Source organism: Impatiens glandulifera, chromosome 6 (assembly GCF_907164915.1).
Source record: "Impatiens glandulifera chromosome 6, dImpGla2.1, whole genome shotgun sequence".
Classification (NCBI taxonomy): domain Eukaryota; kingdom Viridiplantae; phylum Streptophyta; class Magnoliopsida; order Ericales; family Balsaminaceae; genus Impatiens; species Impatiens glandulifera.
Window position 1 is genome coordinate 2,324,923 of NC_061867.1, and position 17,977 is coordinate 2,342,899.

Below are 17,977 nucleotides of genomic sequence, written 5' to 3' on the forward strand. Positions count from 1 at the left end.
CTTATATTCGGCTGCACTGGAACTCGATCCTTTTCAGTCTTAGAGCTTGTTTGAAATTAAATATTTTAATTCATCTTGCTTCATTTTTAAACATAGAAAATATAAAAAATATTTTTACTCGACATATTATTTATTTTGCCTATTTATTTTATTTTTATATTTTTATATTTGGGTTTTATAAATAATTAATTTGAGATAAAATAGATACAACATTTATCTCAAATTATTTATTTTAATTTTTTTTAGTCCTTAAAAGTAATTTGTGATAAAATGAATATAACATTTATCTCAAATTATTTTATTTCATTTTCTTGGTCTTTATTCTAATTAATTGAATTTTAATAATAATTATCCCAATTAATTATTTAATCATGATATAGCCGTTATTTTATTTATTTTGAATTTATTTATTCAAAATAATTATTTTAAAATTTATAAATTGAGTAACTAAAATTTTAGTGCTTACCAGAGAATTTGTAAAAAAAAATGAGTGTCTACAATGATGTTTGATTATTGTTTACTTTTTTTAAAAATACCCGACCTATGAATTTAATTGAAGATATAAGATATTATTCATAAATTCAATTTAACTAGAGATGAATTTTAATATTCTATTGTTTCTATATACCAAAAGAACAAAATCTTATAAAATGTACATAATGTCTAATTTGTTAGACAAATAATTAAATTTAGAAGTAAATAAATAAATAAAATATATATTATAATTTAAAATTTTAGTATGATTCATTAATTAGTTATTATCTCTATTTCAAGTTATATTCTATGTAAAATTGAATTTAAAAACCTTTATAATTTTCAAATCTAACTTTTAGATAAAATGAATAATCTAGCTATTCAATTTTAAATTTCAAAAGTCAACATATTTAATTCTAAAATAACAAATTTGAACATTTTCTTGATTAATTATTACTTTTAATGGTTAGGTTTAAAAACGTTAATTAATATTTAAGAGTGTTGTTTATACTCTAAATTCATTAATTTTAAATGAGTGTCTCAAAATGTCTCAAATCAATATGAAGAATCTCCAACCCCACATTTAGGTCCGACATTGGATACTACTTTTCTTCTTAAAAGTGTTTTTTTCTTTCTTTATTTCTCCTTTTTGCTATCAAATTATATATCTTACATTCAAATGGTTGGTAAGGTTGGAGATTTTTTGTTTCAATTTTTGAAAAAATGATATTTCTTGTTTTGGATTCAATGATGATCCCATTTGTATAGGTGCTGACAAGTAAATAATAATGAAAGGATAAGATATGGTATAAAAATAAAGTAAAGTTAGTAATTTAATTTGTTTTGGTTGCATTATTATTTGTGGTGTGTGTGTGTTTTTATGGTGCTCCATTCTAGAAACAACAAAAACAAAACTGTGACAATGATATATATTTTTACAATGATTTGTCCACTCATGTATCCTATTTAATGGTCCACTACCTTTCTTTCTTAACAGACGATTGTTAGGTATAAGTATTTTAAAAAAATAATGAAACTATATATTATTACATGTAACTATGATTTTTATTGAAAATAAATTAAGATGGCAGTGAATTATTTAAATAATTTGTGGGGTTTTTAAAAAGTGGTGATTATGGTGATTTTGAAAGAAGTGATGTTCTTTTATTTAAGAAAAACTTTTATGGTATTAATGTATTATCATAAATTAATTTGTGTTTTTTTATAGGCAGTGGGTGAATCATTTAACTACAGTAACAAAGAATGAAATGATGTCTAATATGTTATTGAGTTCTTAAATTTTTGAAGAACAATTAATTAACTCTGAACGACTCCACCAAATTTCCGAAACGAATGTCAAAAATCGTCTTAATAATAGTACGGTGATTGATACGCATCGAGCGACTTTCATTATTAAAGGTTCAATAATTTCTTTACAAATCAGATAACTCAAACTAGATAACTCACGAGAAAATAATTGGAATGATAACATAAATATGTAGGTCACCCATATGAGTAGTTTAAGTGCAAATTTCTCAATAACTATCAAAAAATTTGAGAATCGCCTAATTAATCTTATTAATGCTCTACAAAAGACTCCACATACTAGTCATTTATCGACAATGCAAAAGTAAGTGAATTGTTGATTCTACCTCCTCGTGACCACTTACCATAATATAACATTTTTATGCAAATATAATTCGTAAGAATTTCACCGTAAATATCACTTTAATTCAAAGAACGCGATCTTAGATGAGATTTTTGATTCTCAAAACTTCTCCAACAAAAGTAATATAGAATCGCTAAAGTTGTATTTTAGTTAATGAATTAAATGATAGAGTAAAAGTAAAATAATGTTGAATTAAATTAAATCGAACAAGTTGTAAGTACAAATTAAGTTGCCACCTAAATTTAGGTCAAATACATAATCAAATAATCTCATGTTAGACATAAAAAAAAAACTAAAAAACATACAAATTGCAAATGGATGGAACATTAATTCATAAAGGTGAGGCTGTCAAATTAAAATACTTATTTTGGTCATGTTTTCAAAGGTTATATATTGTTGATATCTATTTTTCTCTTTATCTTAGATTTGAATTTTTAACTTCTTTTTTAAAATGTGAGATGCACTTGATCTCAAGTATGTTGGGGTCTACAATCCCTAAAGAGGAAAACAAAAATAAATAAAAAATCAAATAGTCATAACTTATAATTAACTTAACATAAAAATAAATAAACTCATATCACAAAATAAGAAAATATAATCATTGTTCATAATTTACTTTAATGTTTTTATTTTATATTTTTTGCATTATTTTTTAATTGTAATTGGTGACTATCTTTTAATTTAAATACCTATGCTTTTTTAGCAACAACTCTAAAACCACTTTAACATCTCATGTGTGGGGGGAGGATCTATAAAGATGATTCCTTTTCAAAAACTTTAGTTAGAACATCAATATTTATGATAATCATAAACTAATTAAATAAATAATTTAACATATATTTTTAATTTGGGTTTTATTTTACAAAAATAATTCTTAATTTTTTTTTTATTTTAAAAAAAAAATATTAATTATGAATTAGGATCTGTCTCTATATAAACAAAAACACATGACCGGCAGGTAGCCGCCATGCATGGTTTTTTTTTCCGTTGACTGTTCATTGGTTTCCCAGCAAACCGACTTCTTTTTATTTTTTACACCTTTGACTGGTAAGTAAATTAATTATGTTTTTTATTTTTTAATAAATAAAATGGACAGTAAAACTTTTTTTTATAATAATTTCAATACAATAATTAATTGATAAATATAAAATCAGACAAATTCATGTACTAATGATATCTTAATAGCCATGATTCATGGGAAATATTATATTTCATTATTTTGTCTTACTGTGAATCTTGGGATTATTCAAGTATAATATAAACTACAATTTTATTTTAAAATTTTAAATTTTAATAAGATGTATGTGGGGGCTGTTTATTGATTATTAAGATAAGTTTTAATAAGATATTTATTCTAATTTATTTATGTATGTCTTCCGTATAATTCTTAAGCATGTCAACATCGTTAAATTATGGATAAAATAAATGGACAATTATTAACGAATACCGAATATCATGAAAAAAATTCCCACTATAAGAAGAAACTTTCTTGTTTAAAAAACGGAGGCACATTGATGAGGATAAATTTAAAATTGGTAAAAACACATATCTTATTCAAGGGTCTTCATAAAACTAGATTTCAAAACAAAGTGATTATGTTTTATAAACTAAATTAAGCTTAGTTCTAAAAGGTAACAGTTTCTCATTTCTCTATTAAGAAATTTCATATATAGTATTAAATTAAAGTCATTATTCCCATATTTTAGTGTGTATAAAAAAATGACATTTGAATTAACTAAAGAATTTAATTTAGTAGAATATTATTAATAGAATATACCATTTTATATAGTATTACAGAATGTACTTTCTCAGTCAAACTTTTAGTTGAAATACCATCCTGACCAAAGATCTAAAAAATTATTAAAAATAAATTGGTATGAAAAATGTTAATATAAAATGAGTAATATTAGTGCAACATAAATTTTTATTGTGTTTCATAGCCAAATGTATATTTTTTGAGTTTTTGTCATTTATTTATTTTTTACACAAAAGGCCCATTAATAGATTAAATATTATATATATAATTACTTTAATTTATTTTAAAAATGTAATTATTTTAACTCAATTTGTTTGAAGCTAGTAGAATTTTAATACTTTTATTAATTTCTGAAATTATATTAAATTAACTTGTTTGAAAGTAATTAAATTTTAATGCATCCTTCCAAATTGTAAGATTTTACTTTTACTGATCAATTTGACAATTATTAGTATTATTTAAATATATTTTATTATTCAATCTACTTGTCAACCAAACAATGATCAAATTGAAAACCCTATTTTAAGTGAGAAAAGGTAGCCCGACCAATAATTAAAAATAAATAGCATGCAAAAAATGCATATTACACTTTTAGACTTTTAAACCTAAGACTCATTTGAATTATTATTTTTTTTTTTTGAGAGATGGTCCATTCTAAGATGATGCACCTTATACAATTTCATATGACTAAATAAAAATAGTTTTTCCAAGGCTTGAACTATTGAATTTATTAAATTTATATAGAAATATGTGAGTTAAACCCTCAACTAGTAGAGCACGTTAGATTTGATTTTTCTTTTTATAAATTTTACTTTTATCGTATGATTGTTATTCTAATTATAAAATTATTAATTTCATCAACTAAAATATATTAAAATAATCAACTTATTCAAAAATCGTTTCATTCATCTCATCAATCACAACACTCAATTCATTAATTTAAAATTTCAAAATTATCACTAATAATTACTTATTAAATAACTATAAAATAACAAAAACCCGAATTCGAATAAATTTTATCTCCTTGCGAAAAAAAATGGATCAAGCACCGACTTACTTTTTTTTTTCAATAATAAATTTTTAAAAATATGATTTAAACAACGAAAATATAATGAAAATAAGAATTCAACGTGGTCTGTTACATACATGTAAAAGAGAATAAATTATTTTAAAAATATAATAATAAATTAAAAAAATAGTTGAACATGACCATTTTTTTTTAATTTATTATTTTCTTAGTATGATTTTTTTTTTTTTTAATCTCACTCCAACAGCTAAGTCATCAAATTGTGGTCTTGTTTGGTTGCCCTATCATATATTTTTTTTTTCTAAACAATATTAGAGTATCAATCAATTAAAATACTATAAATTTGATTTTTTTAACCAAAATAAACTTTGAATAATCCTTTATAAGATCATAAAAGTTTAATAATTCAAGAAGACCCTTTTCTTCTACATATTAATGTATTAAGAGAGAGAAAGAATCTTTTCATTCTCCTCCAATTCCATTAAATTCCCACCATGTTATCTCTCTCCTCCATTTCTATACCTCCAAGAAACCAGAGTCTAAAGTTTTAACCTTTTGTTTAAATTCAATTTGGATTTTAATGAGCAGAGTAATTCAAAGGACCACGTTTCTTTCTCTTAAAAACCCAAGACTTTAGCACTCCCTGCCCTTGTCTACACTTGACTGTTCCCCATCTTTTAGGTGAGTTTTCCAAGATTCTGCACTCCATCTGTTCGATAAAACTCTTCAAAGAAAGATTCTCATTTATTTAACCACTTCCACCATTAAAGCTCTGGTACGGTTCTTCTCTAAGCTTTTATGAATGATAGTCCAATGATTCAAACAATATTGTATTAAGTTGGTTGTGGGTTTTTGTTTTCTTGAAGTTATAAGTTATAACCACCGCATAATGGCGGCCGCCGGGGATAATCATAATGGGTTGATGCCGGAAAATCTCAAAACTCAACTTGCTATTGCTATTAGAAGTATTCGTTGGAGCTACGCCATTTTCTGGTCGATTTCACAATCAGATGAAGGGTATTTCAGTTCTATTGCTAGATTTTAATTCTTTTGTTTGTGAATTTTTCTTAAATGTTTGAACTTGAATGATGAATGAACAGGGTATTGGAATGGAGAGAAGGGTATTATAATGGTGATATTAAAACCAGAAAGACAATTCAAGTTGCAAACTTTGATTCTGATCAATTAGGGTTACTGAGAAGTGAACAATTGAGAGAACTTTATGGATCTTTGTCGGATAGTGAGACTAATTTGCAAACTAGACGGCCGACGGCAGCCTTATCGCCGGAAGATCTTACTGATACAGAGTGGTATTACCTTGTTTGCATGTCTTTCATGTTTGACATCGGCCAAGGGTAGGTGTTCTATCTTAATCGATCTAACCCACTTTAGAAATCATCAAATAATTGTATGTTTTTGTGACATTATTGTTGTTTGACTTGTTTTTAAGGTTGCCCGGAAGAACATTTGCCAATGGTCAGTTCATTTGGCTGTCTGATGCTCCTTTTGCAGATAGCAAAATATTCAACCGTTCTCTTCTAGCCAAGGTAATAATTTGTTTTTGTTTGTTATGTTTTCATTCAATGTTCTTTTCGAAAATCGATAACAAAGTTTTAAGTTGAATTGGGTATCATAAAAATCGAGATAATAGACTTAAGACTATGTTTTTTTTCTATGTTAACTTGAAGCTAATGCAATGTTTATTTTTCATCTTTTTCATTTGAATGGACGGATTATCTCAGAGTGCATCGATTCAGGTATGATCTTGTAAAACATTATGTGAAAAAAAATGTTACAAAATTTGAAAGATTTCCTAACTTGTATAATCATTGTGTAGACCGTGGTGTGTTTTCCATATCTTGGAGGTGTAATTGAAATGGGCGTGACTGAACTGGTAATTCATCGAGATTTTGCAGTTCTTCGATTGATTGATTGATTCTTTAACGGTTGTTGTTTAATTTGTAGGTTGAGGAAGATCCCGGTTTCATTGAACATGTTATAACATCCTACTTGACAAATCCATCGGTTTCATTTTCCATGATTCCGACCTCTTTCTCGGGAAATGGTGGAAGAAACGACGAGAATGATCATGTCTTTGATGATCTTATCGATACAGATTTAAATCTAACAGACGAATGGGATCCAATAACGAGCGACTCTTTTTTGGTAGATCATGATCTTCGGGAAGAATTCAGCAATTGTATTATGCAAAACGCGACGAGTTCGAGTGAATGCATATCTCATACGCTTCTTAACACGTGTGGATGGAGCAGCCCTGGAAAACGGAAGGCGAATGACGAGTGTTTGATTGATGAAATAGAACAACACGATCGCACGATAAAGAGGAGTAATAGTTGTAGTATATTGGATATTCAAACCGAGGATGATAGCCATTATGGAGTGGTTGTTGCGTCATTGTTGAAAAGCTCTAACAGCTTTCTATTGGGTACACCTTTAAGGAAACTCGAGAATCAAGAATCAAGTTTCGTTGGATGGAGGAAAAACTCGCCCGTTCAACCGAGAAAAGGAAATCCTCAAAGATTATTGAAGAAAATTCTCATCGAGGTTCCTCGAATGAGTCGGGGTTGTTTGCTTGATTCGAAAAAGAAAGAAGGACAACATGACGTGGTTGATTCGAATCATACTTTGTCGGAGAGGAGGAGACGAGAAAGAATAAGTGAACGATTCTCGGTTCTTGGCTCATTGATCCCCTCCATTAAGAAGGTACTCCTTGTGAATAAGTGTATTTTGATTGATGATAAGGCAACAAGGCCGGTCTAAATCTAATGCCCTTGTTTTGTTTTTCGCAGGTAGACAAAGTTTCCATACTCGACACCACAATTGAATACGTTATGGGGCTCGAGAGAAGGGTGGCAGAGTTGGAATCTTGTTCGGATGCGGGATTTGGTGAACTAAACGCGAAAACAATAACGAAAAGGAAGAATGTCATAACCTCGGATGAGAGGATATCCAATAACATTGGAAAGCATCTTTCCACAAACAAAAGAAAATCAACCATATTAAACGAATCGGGATTAGATGGAAAGCTAGCAAACAATTCAACCGATAAAGTAAAGGTAATTGTCGACGAAAATGATGTCATTATCATCGAGATAAGATGTCTTTGGAGGGAATCATTACTTCTAGACATAATGGATGCTATGGGACGTATTTGCCTTGATTCTCATTCGGTTCAATCTAACAATGTCGATGGCTTCTTAGACATAACCATAAAATCCAAGGTTTGTTATTTCCGACAATTCTTTTCTCGAGAGTATCGTTTTAAAACCCTTCTTTTGTTTATTTTAGTTCAAGGGTTCGGCGAGTGGTTCGGCAGGGATGGTCACCGAAGCAGTTCAAAGAGTTGTATGGAAGAATTGAAGAATATGATCTTTAAATGACCTTGAATTAGAGTCTAATATGATGACTCTACTTAGTAATTAAATTTGTTTTTATCTTGTATGATCCTACTTGAGTAACATTTTTATCAACATGTAATTCCTTTTTATAATAAAGTTGAAGATTATCCTTCAATTTGTAAGGAATTTGAAATCGTTAATTTGTTAAGATATAAATGTATATGATTTAAATATCACAACTCTTTATACAATCAGAATAATGTGTCTTAACCAATGAATATTTCATCTTAGTATTAATTTTTTTAGATCATAGTTTTCTTCTTTTGAATTAGCACAACTTTCATAATTATAACATTTTTTCAACTTTTTTTTTTTCATTTTCTTTACATTATACATACTTAGAAGCAAGTGTAACATGTTTTGAATGAAGAAAATAAATAAGAAAAAGTTAATTATTCAAAATGCAATAAATTTCAAATTGTTTGAAAAGAAAAGTAAAATGAGAGTAATGAAATATAGGGAAAAAAATGTTTAAGTTAAAAAGAAAGTGTAGTGATAGTGGACAATAATATTAATAATAATAATAAATGCATATGTGTGTGTGGAAGGAACTCATTCACAAAATATTATTTTTTTGATGTTGACAATTAAATTAAAAAGATTTGTCTTACTATATTTGGCCTAGTAGCTATTAATAGGGTAGATAGGAATTATTTTTTATTTTTATTTTTTTTTTTTGAAAGAAGGTAGTATTCAACTTCATTTATTATACCATTCTTATTATTGATAAAAATAATAAATAATAATTTAAAATAGACTAAGTAGTATTTTTTGTTAATAGATTGAGTGATGTAATAAATGAAATAAGGGTAATATGATATTTTTTGGTTTTTTAAATAACTAGAACTGAAAAAGACCTCAAGAACTTGTTCGGATTGAGTTTATTTAAATAACCTAGAAAAAGAAAAATGAAAATCGTTGATGATTTTAAGGGAGTAGTGATTATTTTTGGTAAAAAAAACTTAATGTATATAAATAAAATAAAAAATAATAATTTAAAATAATGAGTATTTTAATTTTATAAATTGAGTAATGTGATAAATAAAAAGGGAATGAAATGATGTTTAATTTTGTTTATGTTATTAAAATAACTTAAAACCAAACCAGGTACAAAGTTTTATATTAGTTTTTTTCTTAAAAAAATAATTGAATGATAAGAAAAGAGATGAGTTATTTGAATTTTTTATTGGTTTAATTATTAAAAATAATTATATTTAAAATTTAAATTTAATAAAATAGATATAAAAAATAAAAAGAAAATAAGACATTTTAAGTATGTATTTTCATAGATTAGGTTTGGGCATCAATCAATCTTGGAATTAAATTCAAGATGTTGGAAAAGTAACTAAACCCAAAGTCAATGACTTGGATCATGCAAAAGCTAAATGGAAATTTGTAACTTGTTATTTTCTTAATAATTTGTAACTTAATAAGATTAGGTTTAGCAAATAAAAAATTCTTCATAATTTAATAAATCACACACTTTTCATAACCTAAACACAACCACTCAATTAGTTTGGATTAAGTTATGAGTTTGTGACAAGAGTGATCTGGCTATCTACGGTTAAATGTGCGATTCACTCAATGACTACATACTCGAGATATGATCACCAACGCATAGTAAAAAACCCGCTTAATGGTACAAAATACTTTTGAGACGATAAATCTGGTATAGATAAACCAAAAACAAACCAACCCACATAATGTAGCAATTTAAATTATTAATACCACAAACCAATGTTAAACGAAAGACCTGCAAATCATATGTTCCTACGCTAGATTACTTACTGATTTCATTCCCATTCGATAGTCGACGGAGGCTTCGAGGTAATATCTAGAACAACACGGTTAACTCCTCGAACGCTATTGCATATCTTTCTCGAAACATCATCCAAAAACTTATGCTCAAAGTTGTACCTAAAATATAAACAAAATAACTTAGGATTATCTTTTCCCATAAAACAAAAAACATAAAGCAGCAACAAAAATCAAATAAAAACTCCCTTACCAGTCTGCAGTCATTCCATCTTGGCTAGTAACCGCTCTAAGAGCAACCACATGAGAATGAGTCCTCTGATCTCCTTGAACACCAACAGATCTTATCGGTAAGAAAACCGCAAAAGCTTGCCAAATCGAATCATAAATCCCAGCTTCTTTGATAGACTCGATGAATATCTCATCGACATGACGAAGAGTCTCTAGCGCATTTCCTTCTGTTACATCGCCAAGAACTCTTACAGCCAAACCGGGCCCTGGAAATGGATGTCGCTTCAAAAACGGCTCCGGAACATTCAAAATCTTCCCCAAAGCCCGAACCTTCAAAAACAATTTACAAATTACAATCAATAACCAAACAGTGAATGTTAAGTTACATTAGCAAACAAACCTCATCCTTAAACAAGAGCTTAAGTGGTTCAATTAGCTTCAATTTCATATCTTTCGGCAACCCTCCAACATTATGATGGCTCTTGATCGTATGCGAGTGATTCCTTCCACTTCCGGGTGGTGGGCATGATTCTATAACATCCGGGTATAAAGTGCCTTGAACTAAATAAGTCGGTTTTGTTCCCAATTTCTTCTCCAATTCCTTTGCGAATTCATCAAATGTGTTAATGAATTCTTTTCCAATGATTTTCCTCTTCGCTTCTGGATCCACCACTCCTTTCAGCTCAGTTAGAAACTTCTCAGTTGAATCATAGCATGTCACGGGCAAATGAAGATCACTTTCGAATGTTCCCATCACTCGCTCCCTCTCTTTATACCTGCAACATGATTTGTCATTTGATTTTGTTCAATGGATTTGTTCATGTTTATGTTCTTGTTTACCTTAATAAGCCATTGTCAACAAAAATGCAGTGAAGCCTATCTCCAATGGCCTTATGAACAAGAGTTGCTGCAACTGTAGAATCAACACCACCAGATAAAGCACAGATAACATGATCTTCAGGACCAACCATGTTATTGATAATCTTAATTTCTTCTTCAAGAATATCTTCCATTTTCCAATCCGCAGAAACTCCACAGACATCAAAAAGGAAGTTCTTCAATGTTTCCATCCCTTGAGGAGAATGAGTCACCTGCAAATTAACAATCCCACATTTACAGATTGAAATCATCCAAAGAAGAAGATGCAATCAATCAATAATGAATTACCTCAGGATGATACTGAAGCCCATAAAATCTCCTCTCCGGATTCTGCACAGCTGCCACCGACCCCTGTCTGCTTCTAGCCACAATTTCAAACCCAATTGGCAACTTAACAGCTTCATCTCCATGGCTCATCCAAACAATCTGAGAATCACCAATACTTTTAGACCCATAAAGACCACTTGATCTCTCAACCTCAATTTCCATTCTCCCATACTCTTGTTTCTCACCGATTTTAACCTCTCCCCCTAGTTTCTGAACAATCAACTGAAGGCCGTAGCATATACCAAGAACGAATACGCCATTAGACTCGACGTATTCGACGAACCCATCTGGAAAACAGGGAGCTTTTGGGGAGTGAACGGAATGAGGACCGCCGGAGAGAATGATTACACGAGGATTGAGGTCGGTGATGGCTTTAAGCGATGATGTGCCGGAAAGACAGAGAGAAAACACAGAGAGACTTCTTATCCGGCGAGTAATCAGATGGGTGTACTGTGAACCGAAGTCGAGAATTAAGACTAAGTTGGATTTCACGGCGAGGGAATCCATTTTTTCAAGAGAGAAAGATAGGCGGCAAGAGAATGTGGTGGTGGTGGTTCAAGATTAGGGTTTTGTAGAGATTTTAGTAATCTTCGAAAATTGTAAAATTAAAATAATAAAATAAAAGTAAATTTATTATTATATAATATAAAGATATGATGAAATTAAATAAAGTGAAGTTGATAAAACAAATATATATATAATTTTTTAATCAAACATATATAAAATTTTAGTTTGTATATATTGATTTTGTAAGTTATCTTAATATTCTAATTAATTATTCAGATTATTTAAGATTAATATTAATAATTATAAAATAATGTGATAAAATTGGATTAAATTTTTTTTAAATATAAAATAATGAAAAAATATATATTTTTAATATTTTTAAATATATCTCCACGGTTATAAAATCAAAATTAATATATAAAAAGTAATTTCATATTATAAAGATACTTTTTTTAAAATTAATATTTTATTATAAGAGAATAAGAAAATAAAAGTAATTTTATTTTTATTTAATATAAAAATGTAATAAAAAAATTAACTTAAAAATTAATTATTTTGGATTTAAAAGAATAATAAAATAAAATAAATTATATTTATATTTAATATAAAAAATTTAAAGGTGAAAATTAATGAAAAATAAAATTTTATATTCCTATTTTTTTTATTTATTGAGAATGTTTTAAAATTAAATTTTTATCATAAAAAATATTAAAATTATTCTGAAAATTATTTAATTAAAACATTTTTTTTGTAAACCTTAAATTAAACTTAAATTTAAGAGGTGTACTACTGTATCATTAAATATAATTTACTAATTTCATCAAATATTAAATATAATTTACTAATTTCATCATATAATTTACCAATTTCATCAAATATGTAAAATTAAATAATAAAAAAATAAAATCAATATTTTTATTTCTTATAAAATTATAAAAATGTAATAAATTTGAGTAAACTTTTTTAAAATGAATATATATTTTTAATTATTTAAATAAAATTATTCTTTAAAATAAAATAAAAATAAATAATAGAATTTAATTTTTTAGTATAGAAGTTTTAATAAATTTATATAAAATTTATTTAAAGTAAAATTTTTAATAAAAATAAAATTAATTTTTTTTTATAACAAACCTTGAACATTAAAAAGTTAAAAATTAATAAATTTATTCAATAAAATATTATATAATAATAATTAAAATAAAATAAAATATATATATATATATATATATTTATATATATAATTTTATTATTATTTTATAATATAAAGATATGATAAAATTAAATAAAATGAAAAAGTTGATAAAATCAAAATAAATATATATATATATATATATATATATATATAATTTTTAATTAAACATATATAAAATTTTTGTATATTTTTTTTTATAAAAAATGTGATAAAATTTGATTAAACCTTTTTTCAAATATAAAATAATAAATATATATATATATATATATTTTTAATATTTTTTAAATATATTTCCCATGTTAAAAAATTAAAAATATATATATAAAAAATACATATTTTAATTATTTATTAATATTATTTTAAAATTAATATTTTATCTAAAATATTATGAAAATATAATTAAATTAATTAAAAATGTTTTGAATATAAAAATGTAATGATTTTTTTTAAAATAAAAAGTGAATGAAAATAAAAGTAATTTTATTTTTATTTAATATAAGAAATTTAATGAAACTTTCTAAAAGAGAAAAATTAATAGAAAAGGAAATTTATATTTATATTATTTATTGTTTATTAAGATTATTTTAAAATTAATATTTTATCATAAATATTATAAAAATTTTAAGTATTTTTTTATTTGTTATAATTTTTTTTGGCGTAACAGGAAAAAGGAACAGTGTTATAACGGTGATAGTTAGGAGAGTGTATCAGATCAAAGTTATATTTTAAACTTTTTGATTTAAAACTATAATAAAATAAAATAAATTGTATTTTTATTTAATATAAAATTTGTAATACAAATTTTTAAAAGTGAAAATTAATGAGAAAAGTAATTTTATATTTCTATTATTTATTGAGAATATTTTAAAATTAATATTTTATCTTAAATATTATTAAAATTATTCTTGAAAATTGTCTAATTAAAATATTATAAAAAATTAAAATTATTTTTCATTTAATATAAAAATATAATAAAATTTGATTAAACTTTTTTAAAATGAAAAGTAATATTTTTTCAAATATTTATATATATTTAAACAAAATTATTCTTTAAACAAAATAAAAATAAATAAAGGTAATTTATTTTTTATTTAATATAAAAGTTTTAATAGATTTAAATAAAACTTATTTAAAGTGAAAATTTTGATAAAAAATAATTTTTTTTTTTTTAATAACAAAGATAATCAATAATCACTAGATTTAAATAAAACTTATTTATTATAAAAAAGTGTGAAAAAATTAATTAATTTATTCAATAAAATATTATAATAGAATAATTAAAATAAAATAAAAAATGTAATTTAAAAAAAATGTAAAATTAAAATAATAAAAAATTAAAAGTAATTTTATTTTTATTTAATTTAGAAATGTAAAAAAAATTGATTAAACTTTTTAAAATAAAAAATATCATATTTTATTTATTTATTCATATTATTTTAAAATTAATGTTTTATCATAAATATTATTAAAATTAGTAATAAATTTTGATTATTTTTTTCAAATGAAAAAAAGTAATTTCATATTTTGATTATTTAACGAGGTTATTTTAATATTAATATTGTTTTTATAAATATTATTTTTAAATTAAAAAAATAAAATAAAAGTAATTTATTTTTATTTTTAAAAAATAAGCTAAAAAATAATAAAAAAGTATTATTTTTTTTAAATATATATTATTAATATATAATATTTTATTGAATAAACTCTTAAAAAATATGATTTTATTGATTTTTGATAAAATATATTTTTAAAAAACAAATAAGTTTAATAGTATTATTTAATTAGATATCCACTCATTTCTTAAAGTTTGTATATTTTTTATATGAGATAATATTTACAAATTTATTTTATTATATATACATTAATATAAAACAAAATCTATAATTATTAAATAGACTTTTTTATATCTTTTATTTTCACTTAAGTTTCATCCATTAATCAATTAAAATGATTTATACCCCATACAAACTTCTTTTATTTGTTGTTAAAAGTTCAATGTAGTTATTACACAACCATAAAATGCAATAACAGGTAAAAATTAAGAAACTGTATGCTATACATACATATGTCTTAGATAATAAATACTTCAATTAACAATAATACAAGCCAAAAATAAGTTTAAAAATTCAAATGAAAAAACTCAGTTATTGTATCGGGTATCAAGTCAACAGCAATAATGAATTCCACCACCTGAATCGCGATATCCTCAACTTCTATTCGAAGATCCATCCATTTCCACGTATTATCCATCAAGTCTTCCCCAACAATATCTTGCAAAGTTCTTGACATTGGCCGAGGAACAAACTGTTTGTTTACTCTTTTGTTTATCTCATTAAACAAATCTAATTTGTTCCATACTACTAGATTAGATGAGCTGAACCCTAAATGGGATCGACACACGTCCAAGAATGCTTCGTTCGTGCAGTCGAAAAGGAGCTTGTGTTGCCAATAAGAATCAACCTTACATAGTTCCATTTCATCGAAGAAGGGTTCGTCGAATGAATTTTGATCAAACTTCAAAAAGATGTCATTCCAGTTCATGGGTCGAGATTGCAGCACTGATTTCACGTAGTTGGAGATCGTGTCGGAGTCATCCAAACAAGCTAAATCTGGAGAAGAAAGGATTGTGGAGTATTCTTCGAAGTCAAGGCGATGAGGCTGTAGATGCATTGAAGAGTTACCTGCAGAAAAAGAGATTCAATGAATTTGTTTTATATTTTTGTAGTGAAACAAGTATAAAACCAATGATTATTACCCCATTGTGATCCAGGAGTAGACGGGCTGCTGAGATTATCGATGAAGAATGGCTCGAGAACAGACACTGGACTCGTCCATTCTTCAGATACTGGTTTCTCCATTCCATTTGTTGATTTTCTTCGAGGCTGATCATACAAATCGCGGGTTAGTTTCAATTTTTTAACTAAATCTTCTTAATAACATTGAAACTTACAGTTTCTTGGAACAATTGTGATTGATCATCTTTAAGCTTCATCTTCATCTTCAACGCAACAGCAGGTGTCTTTGAATTTTCAGGGGCGAGTTTTGGCAAAGATAGTATCCTTCCCAACGTTCTTGGCGGTTCTTGGCTGGAAAAAACATCCCCATCTTGAACTAAATTGTTTAGTCTCTTAGACATATGCTTTTTGGCTTCCAAAACTATGTCAAATTGGCTGGAGTCTTCTTCTGTCTTCTTCTTCTCTACATGAATTTGCTCCAATGGCTGATTAGTCTTCTTCTTCTTGACGTTTTTCAAGGAAATTGGAACCGGTTTACAAGAGTTGATAGAGCAGTTGCAGGATACATCTTCTGAAACAGGCACTTTTCTAGACTCAGGCTTCAGAACCACCACAGTGCATTCTCTTGTTCTTGACCGATCTCCGTGTTTATTCTTAATCTTTTTCAAGAGACTGTCGTAAGTAATCTTACTACTATCGAACCCACATCCCGTTTCCGCCTGCGAATTCTTAGTATTTCTCACCGAAGAAGGCGAGTTTCCATCTTGTATCAATTTCAGACACAATTCTTTGTTCATTTTCAGAACATCCAATGGTTTAAGACATTTCTGATCAGAATTATGACTAGTTCTTTCCATGTCTGAACATTGAAAAACAGGGTAATCATCATGAGCTCCATAACGAATACTTCTTGAAAATGATTCATTCTCTGAAGATATCTCTTCTTCCATAAGTGCCTTCACACTTCTCTTCTGAGTAACTTCAATAAATCAAAACCAAAAACTTCAATCAATTCAAGAATCATCAAAAACCCACATTGCATTTAGCTAGTAAAAGGTCAGATAACTTACCCATTAAACTATCGTTTTGATTCACGTGCTTCTCGTTTGAAATCAGCCCTTGATTCAGTCGACGTTGGCGGAAATCAAGCATACTGATCAAACCAATCATACAACTGATTTGTCCATCTTCACAAATTACTGGGTGTTTCCGAAATCTCTTCTCCATTGAAGTTAGGTTTAGGGTTCAACTCTACAATATGGGGAGGGGGGAGTAATAAATTGAGAAAATGGGTCCAGCAAAAACAATGAATTTGTCGATTACAAAGTTCCAAAAATGGAAATTATGGCGAGAGATGAAGAAGATGGGTTGTGGGTTTTACCTCTATTGTCTTCTTCTTGAAGATGGGTGGTAAATTGGGGTGAATGGGAGAAGGAATGAATGCGTTTTGTCTTGGTTTGGTCATAAAGGGTTAAGAGAGATCATTTTCGTGGAGAAAACTTAATCAAAGAAAGTTGTATTGTTGTTAGATGAAGGGAAGGAAGAATAATCTGGACATCCATGGAAATGAGCAATCAAAGTCCAGAGAGAAAGACAGAGGTTTCTGAATTGTTATTTTGGTTTCATTTCATAAGTGTGACATTGACTCTATTGGACCATTTTTTGTTTTTATTATTATTACTTACAATTTATTATAAAAAAAATATAATAATTATTTAAAATAACGATAAAAACATAACCCAAAAATTAAAAAATTATAAACACATTCAACCAACAAAAATAAATAAATTTACAAACACTAATCATCCTATTATTACAATAGATTTTAAAAAAGAAGATGATTAACTCTAAGGGAGTTGAATATATATTTCGTAAAATGTATTTATATATATTTAAAATCAAAGTTTATTATAAAAAAAAATAGATTAGTACCTTTATATTTTTTTCTTCAATTTAGAGATTAAAGTGAAATTTTTGTTATTTAACAAGGTATTGTAGATATA

General features: G+C 26.5%; 3 protein-coding genes across 3 annotated transcripts; 1 reads left to right on the forward strand and 2 right to left on the reverse strand.

Annotated features, from left to right (window-relative positions):
• Positions 1 to 5,367: 5,367 nt before the first annotated feature.
• Positions 5,368 to 8,463, forward strand: LOC124941751 (transcription factor EGL1-like). The gene is made up of 9 exons (XM_047482104.1): positions 5,368 to 5,701; positions 5,793 to 5,943; positions 6,027 to 6,281; positions 6,377 to 6,473; positions 6,669 to 6,683; positions 6,764 to 6,820; positions 6,892 to 7,650; positions 7,737 to 8,168; positions 8,236 to 8,463. Exons 2-9 carry the CDS (start codon positions 5,816 to 5,818, stop codon positions 8,305 to 8,307), a joined length of 1,815 nt encoding a protein of 604 aa, XP_047338060.1. The 5' UTR covers positions 5,368 to 5,701; positions 5,793 to 5,815; the 3' UTR covers positions 8,308 to 8,463.
• Positions 8,464 to 9,949: 1,486 nt separating this feature from the next.
• Positions 9,950 to 12,090, reverse strand: LOC124942343 (GMP synthase [glutamine-hydrolyzing]-like). The gene is made up of 5 exons (XM_047482823.1): positions 11,499 to 12,090; positions 11,172 to 11,422; positions 10,732 to 11,107; positions 10,354 to 10,661; positions 9,950 to 10,262 (listed from the first exon to the last, which is right to left on the reverse strand). The coding sequence occupies exons 1-5, from the start codon at positions 12,042 to 12,044 to the stop codon at positions 10,139 to 10,141; spliced, it is 1,605 nt and encodes a 534-aa protein (XP_047338779.1). The 5' UTR covers positions 12,045 to 12,090; the 3' UTR covers positions 9,950 to 10,138.
• A 3,182-nt stretch (positions 12,091 to 15,272) lies between these two features.
• Positions 15,273 to 17,480, reverse strand: LOC124942247. Its single transcript, XM_047482707.1, has 5 exons — positions 17,356 to 17,480; positions 17,045 to 17,225; positions 16,190 to 16,953; positions 15,995 to 16,121; positions 15,273 to 15,920 (listed from the first exon to the last, which is right to left on the reverse strand). Exons 2-5 carry the CDS (start codon positions 17,199 to 17,201, stop codon positions 15,358 to 15,360), a joined length of 1,611 nt encoding a protein of 536 aa, XP_047338663.1. The 5' UTR covers positions 17,202 to 17,225; positions 17,356 to 17,480; the 3' UTR covers positions 15,273 to 15,357.
• Between the last annotated feature and the right edge of the window lie 497 nt (positions 17,481 to 17,977).

Coding starts and splice junctions, on each gene's coding strand:
- LOC124941751 (XM_047482104.1), top strand. CDS start 5,816: ATGGCGGCCGCCGGGGATAATCATAATGGGTTGATGCCGGAAAATCTC. Junction 7,651..7,736: donor TGATCCCCTCCATTAAGAAG/GTACTCCTTGTG, acceptor TGTTTTTCGCAG/GTAGACAAAGTTTCCATACT. Junction 8,169..8,235: donor ACATAACCATAAAATCCAAG/GTTTGTTATTTC, acceptor TGTTTATTTTAG/TTCAAGGGTTCGGCGAGTGG.
- LOC124942343 (XM_047482823.1), bottom strand. CDS start 12,044: ATGGATTCCCTCGCCGTGAAATCCAACTTAGTCTTAATTCTCGACTTC. Junction 11,108..11,171: donor GTTGACAATGGCTTATTAAG/GTAAACAAGAAC, acceptor ATCATGTTGCAG/GTATAAAGAGAGGGAGCGAG. Junction 10,263..10,353: donor GATGGAATGACTGCAGACTG/GTAAGGGAGTTT, acceptor TTTATATTTTAG/GTACAACTTTGAGCATAAGT.
- LOC124942247 (XM_047482707.1), bottom strand. CDS start 17,201: ATGGAGAAGAGATTTCGGAAACACCCAGTAATTTGTGAAGATGGACAA. Junction 16,122..16,189: donor CACAATTGTTCCAAGAAACT/GTAAGTTTCAAT, acceptor TTGTATGATCAG/CCTCGAAGAAAATCAACAAA. Junction 15,921..15,994: donor TACTCCTGGATCACAATGGG/GTAATAATCATT, acceptor CTTTTTCTGCAG/GTAACTCTTCAATGCATCTA.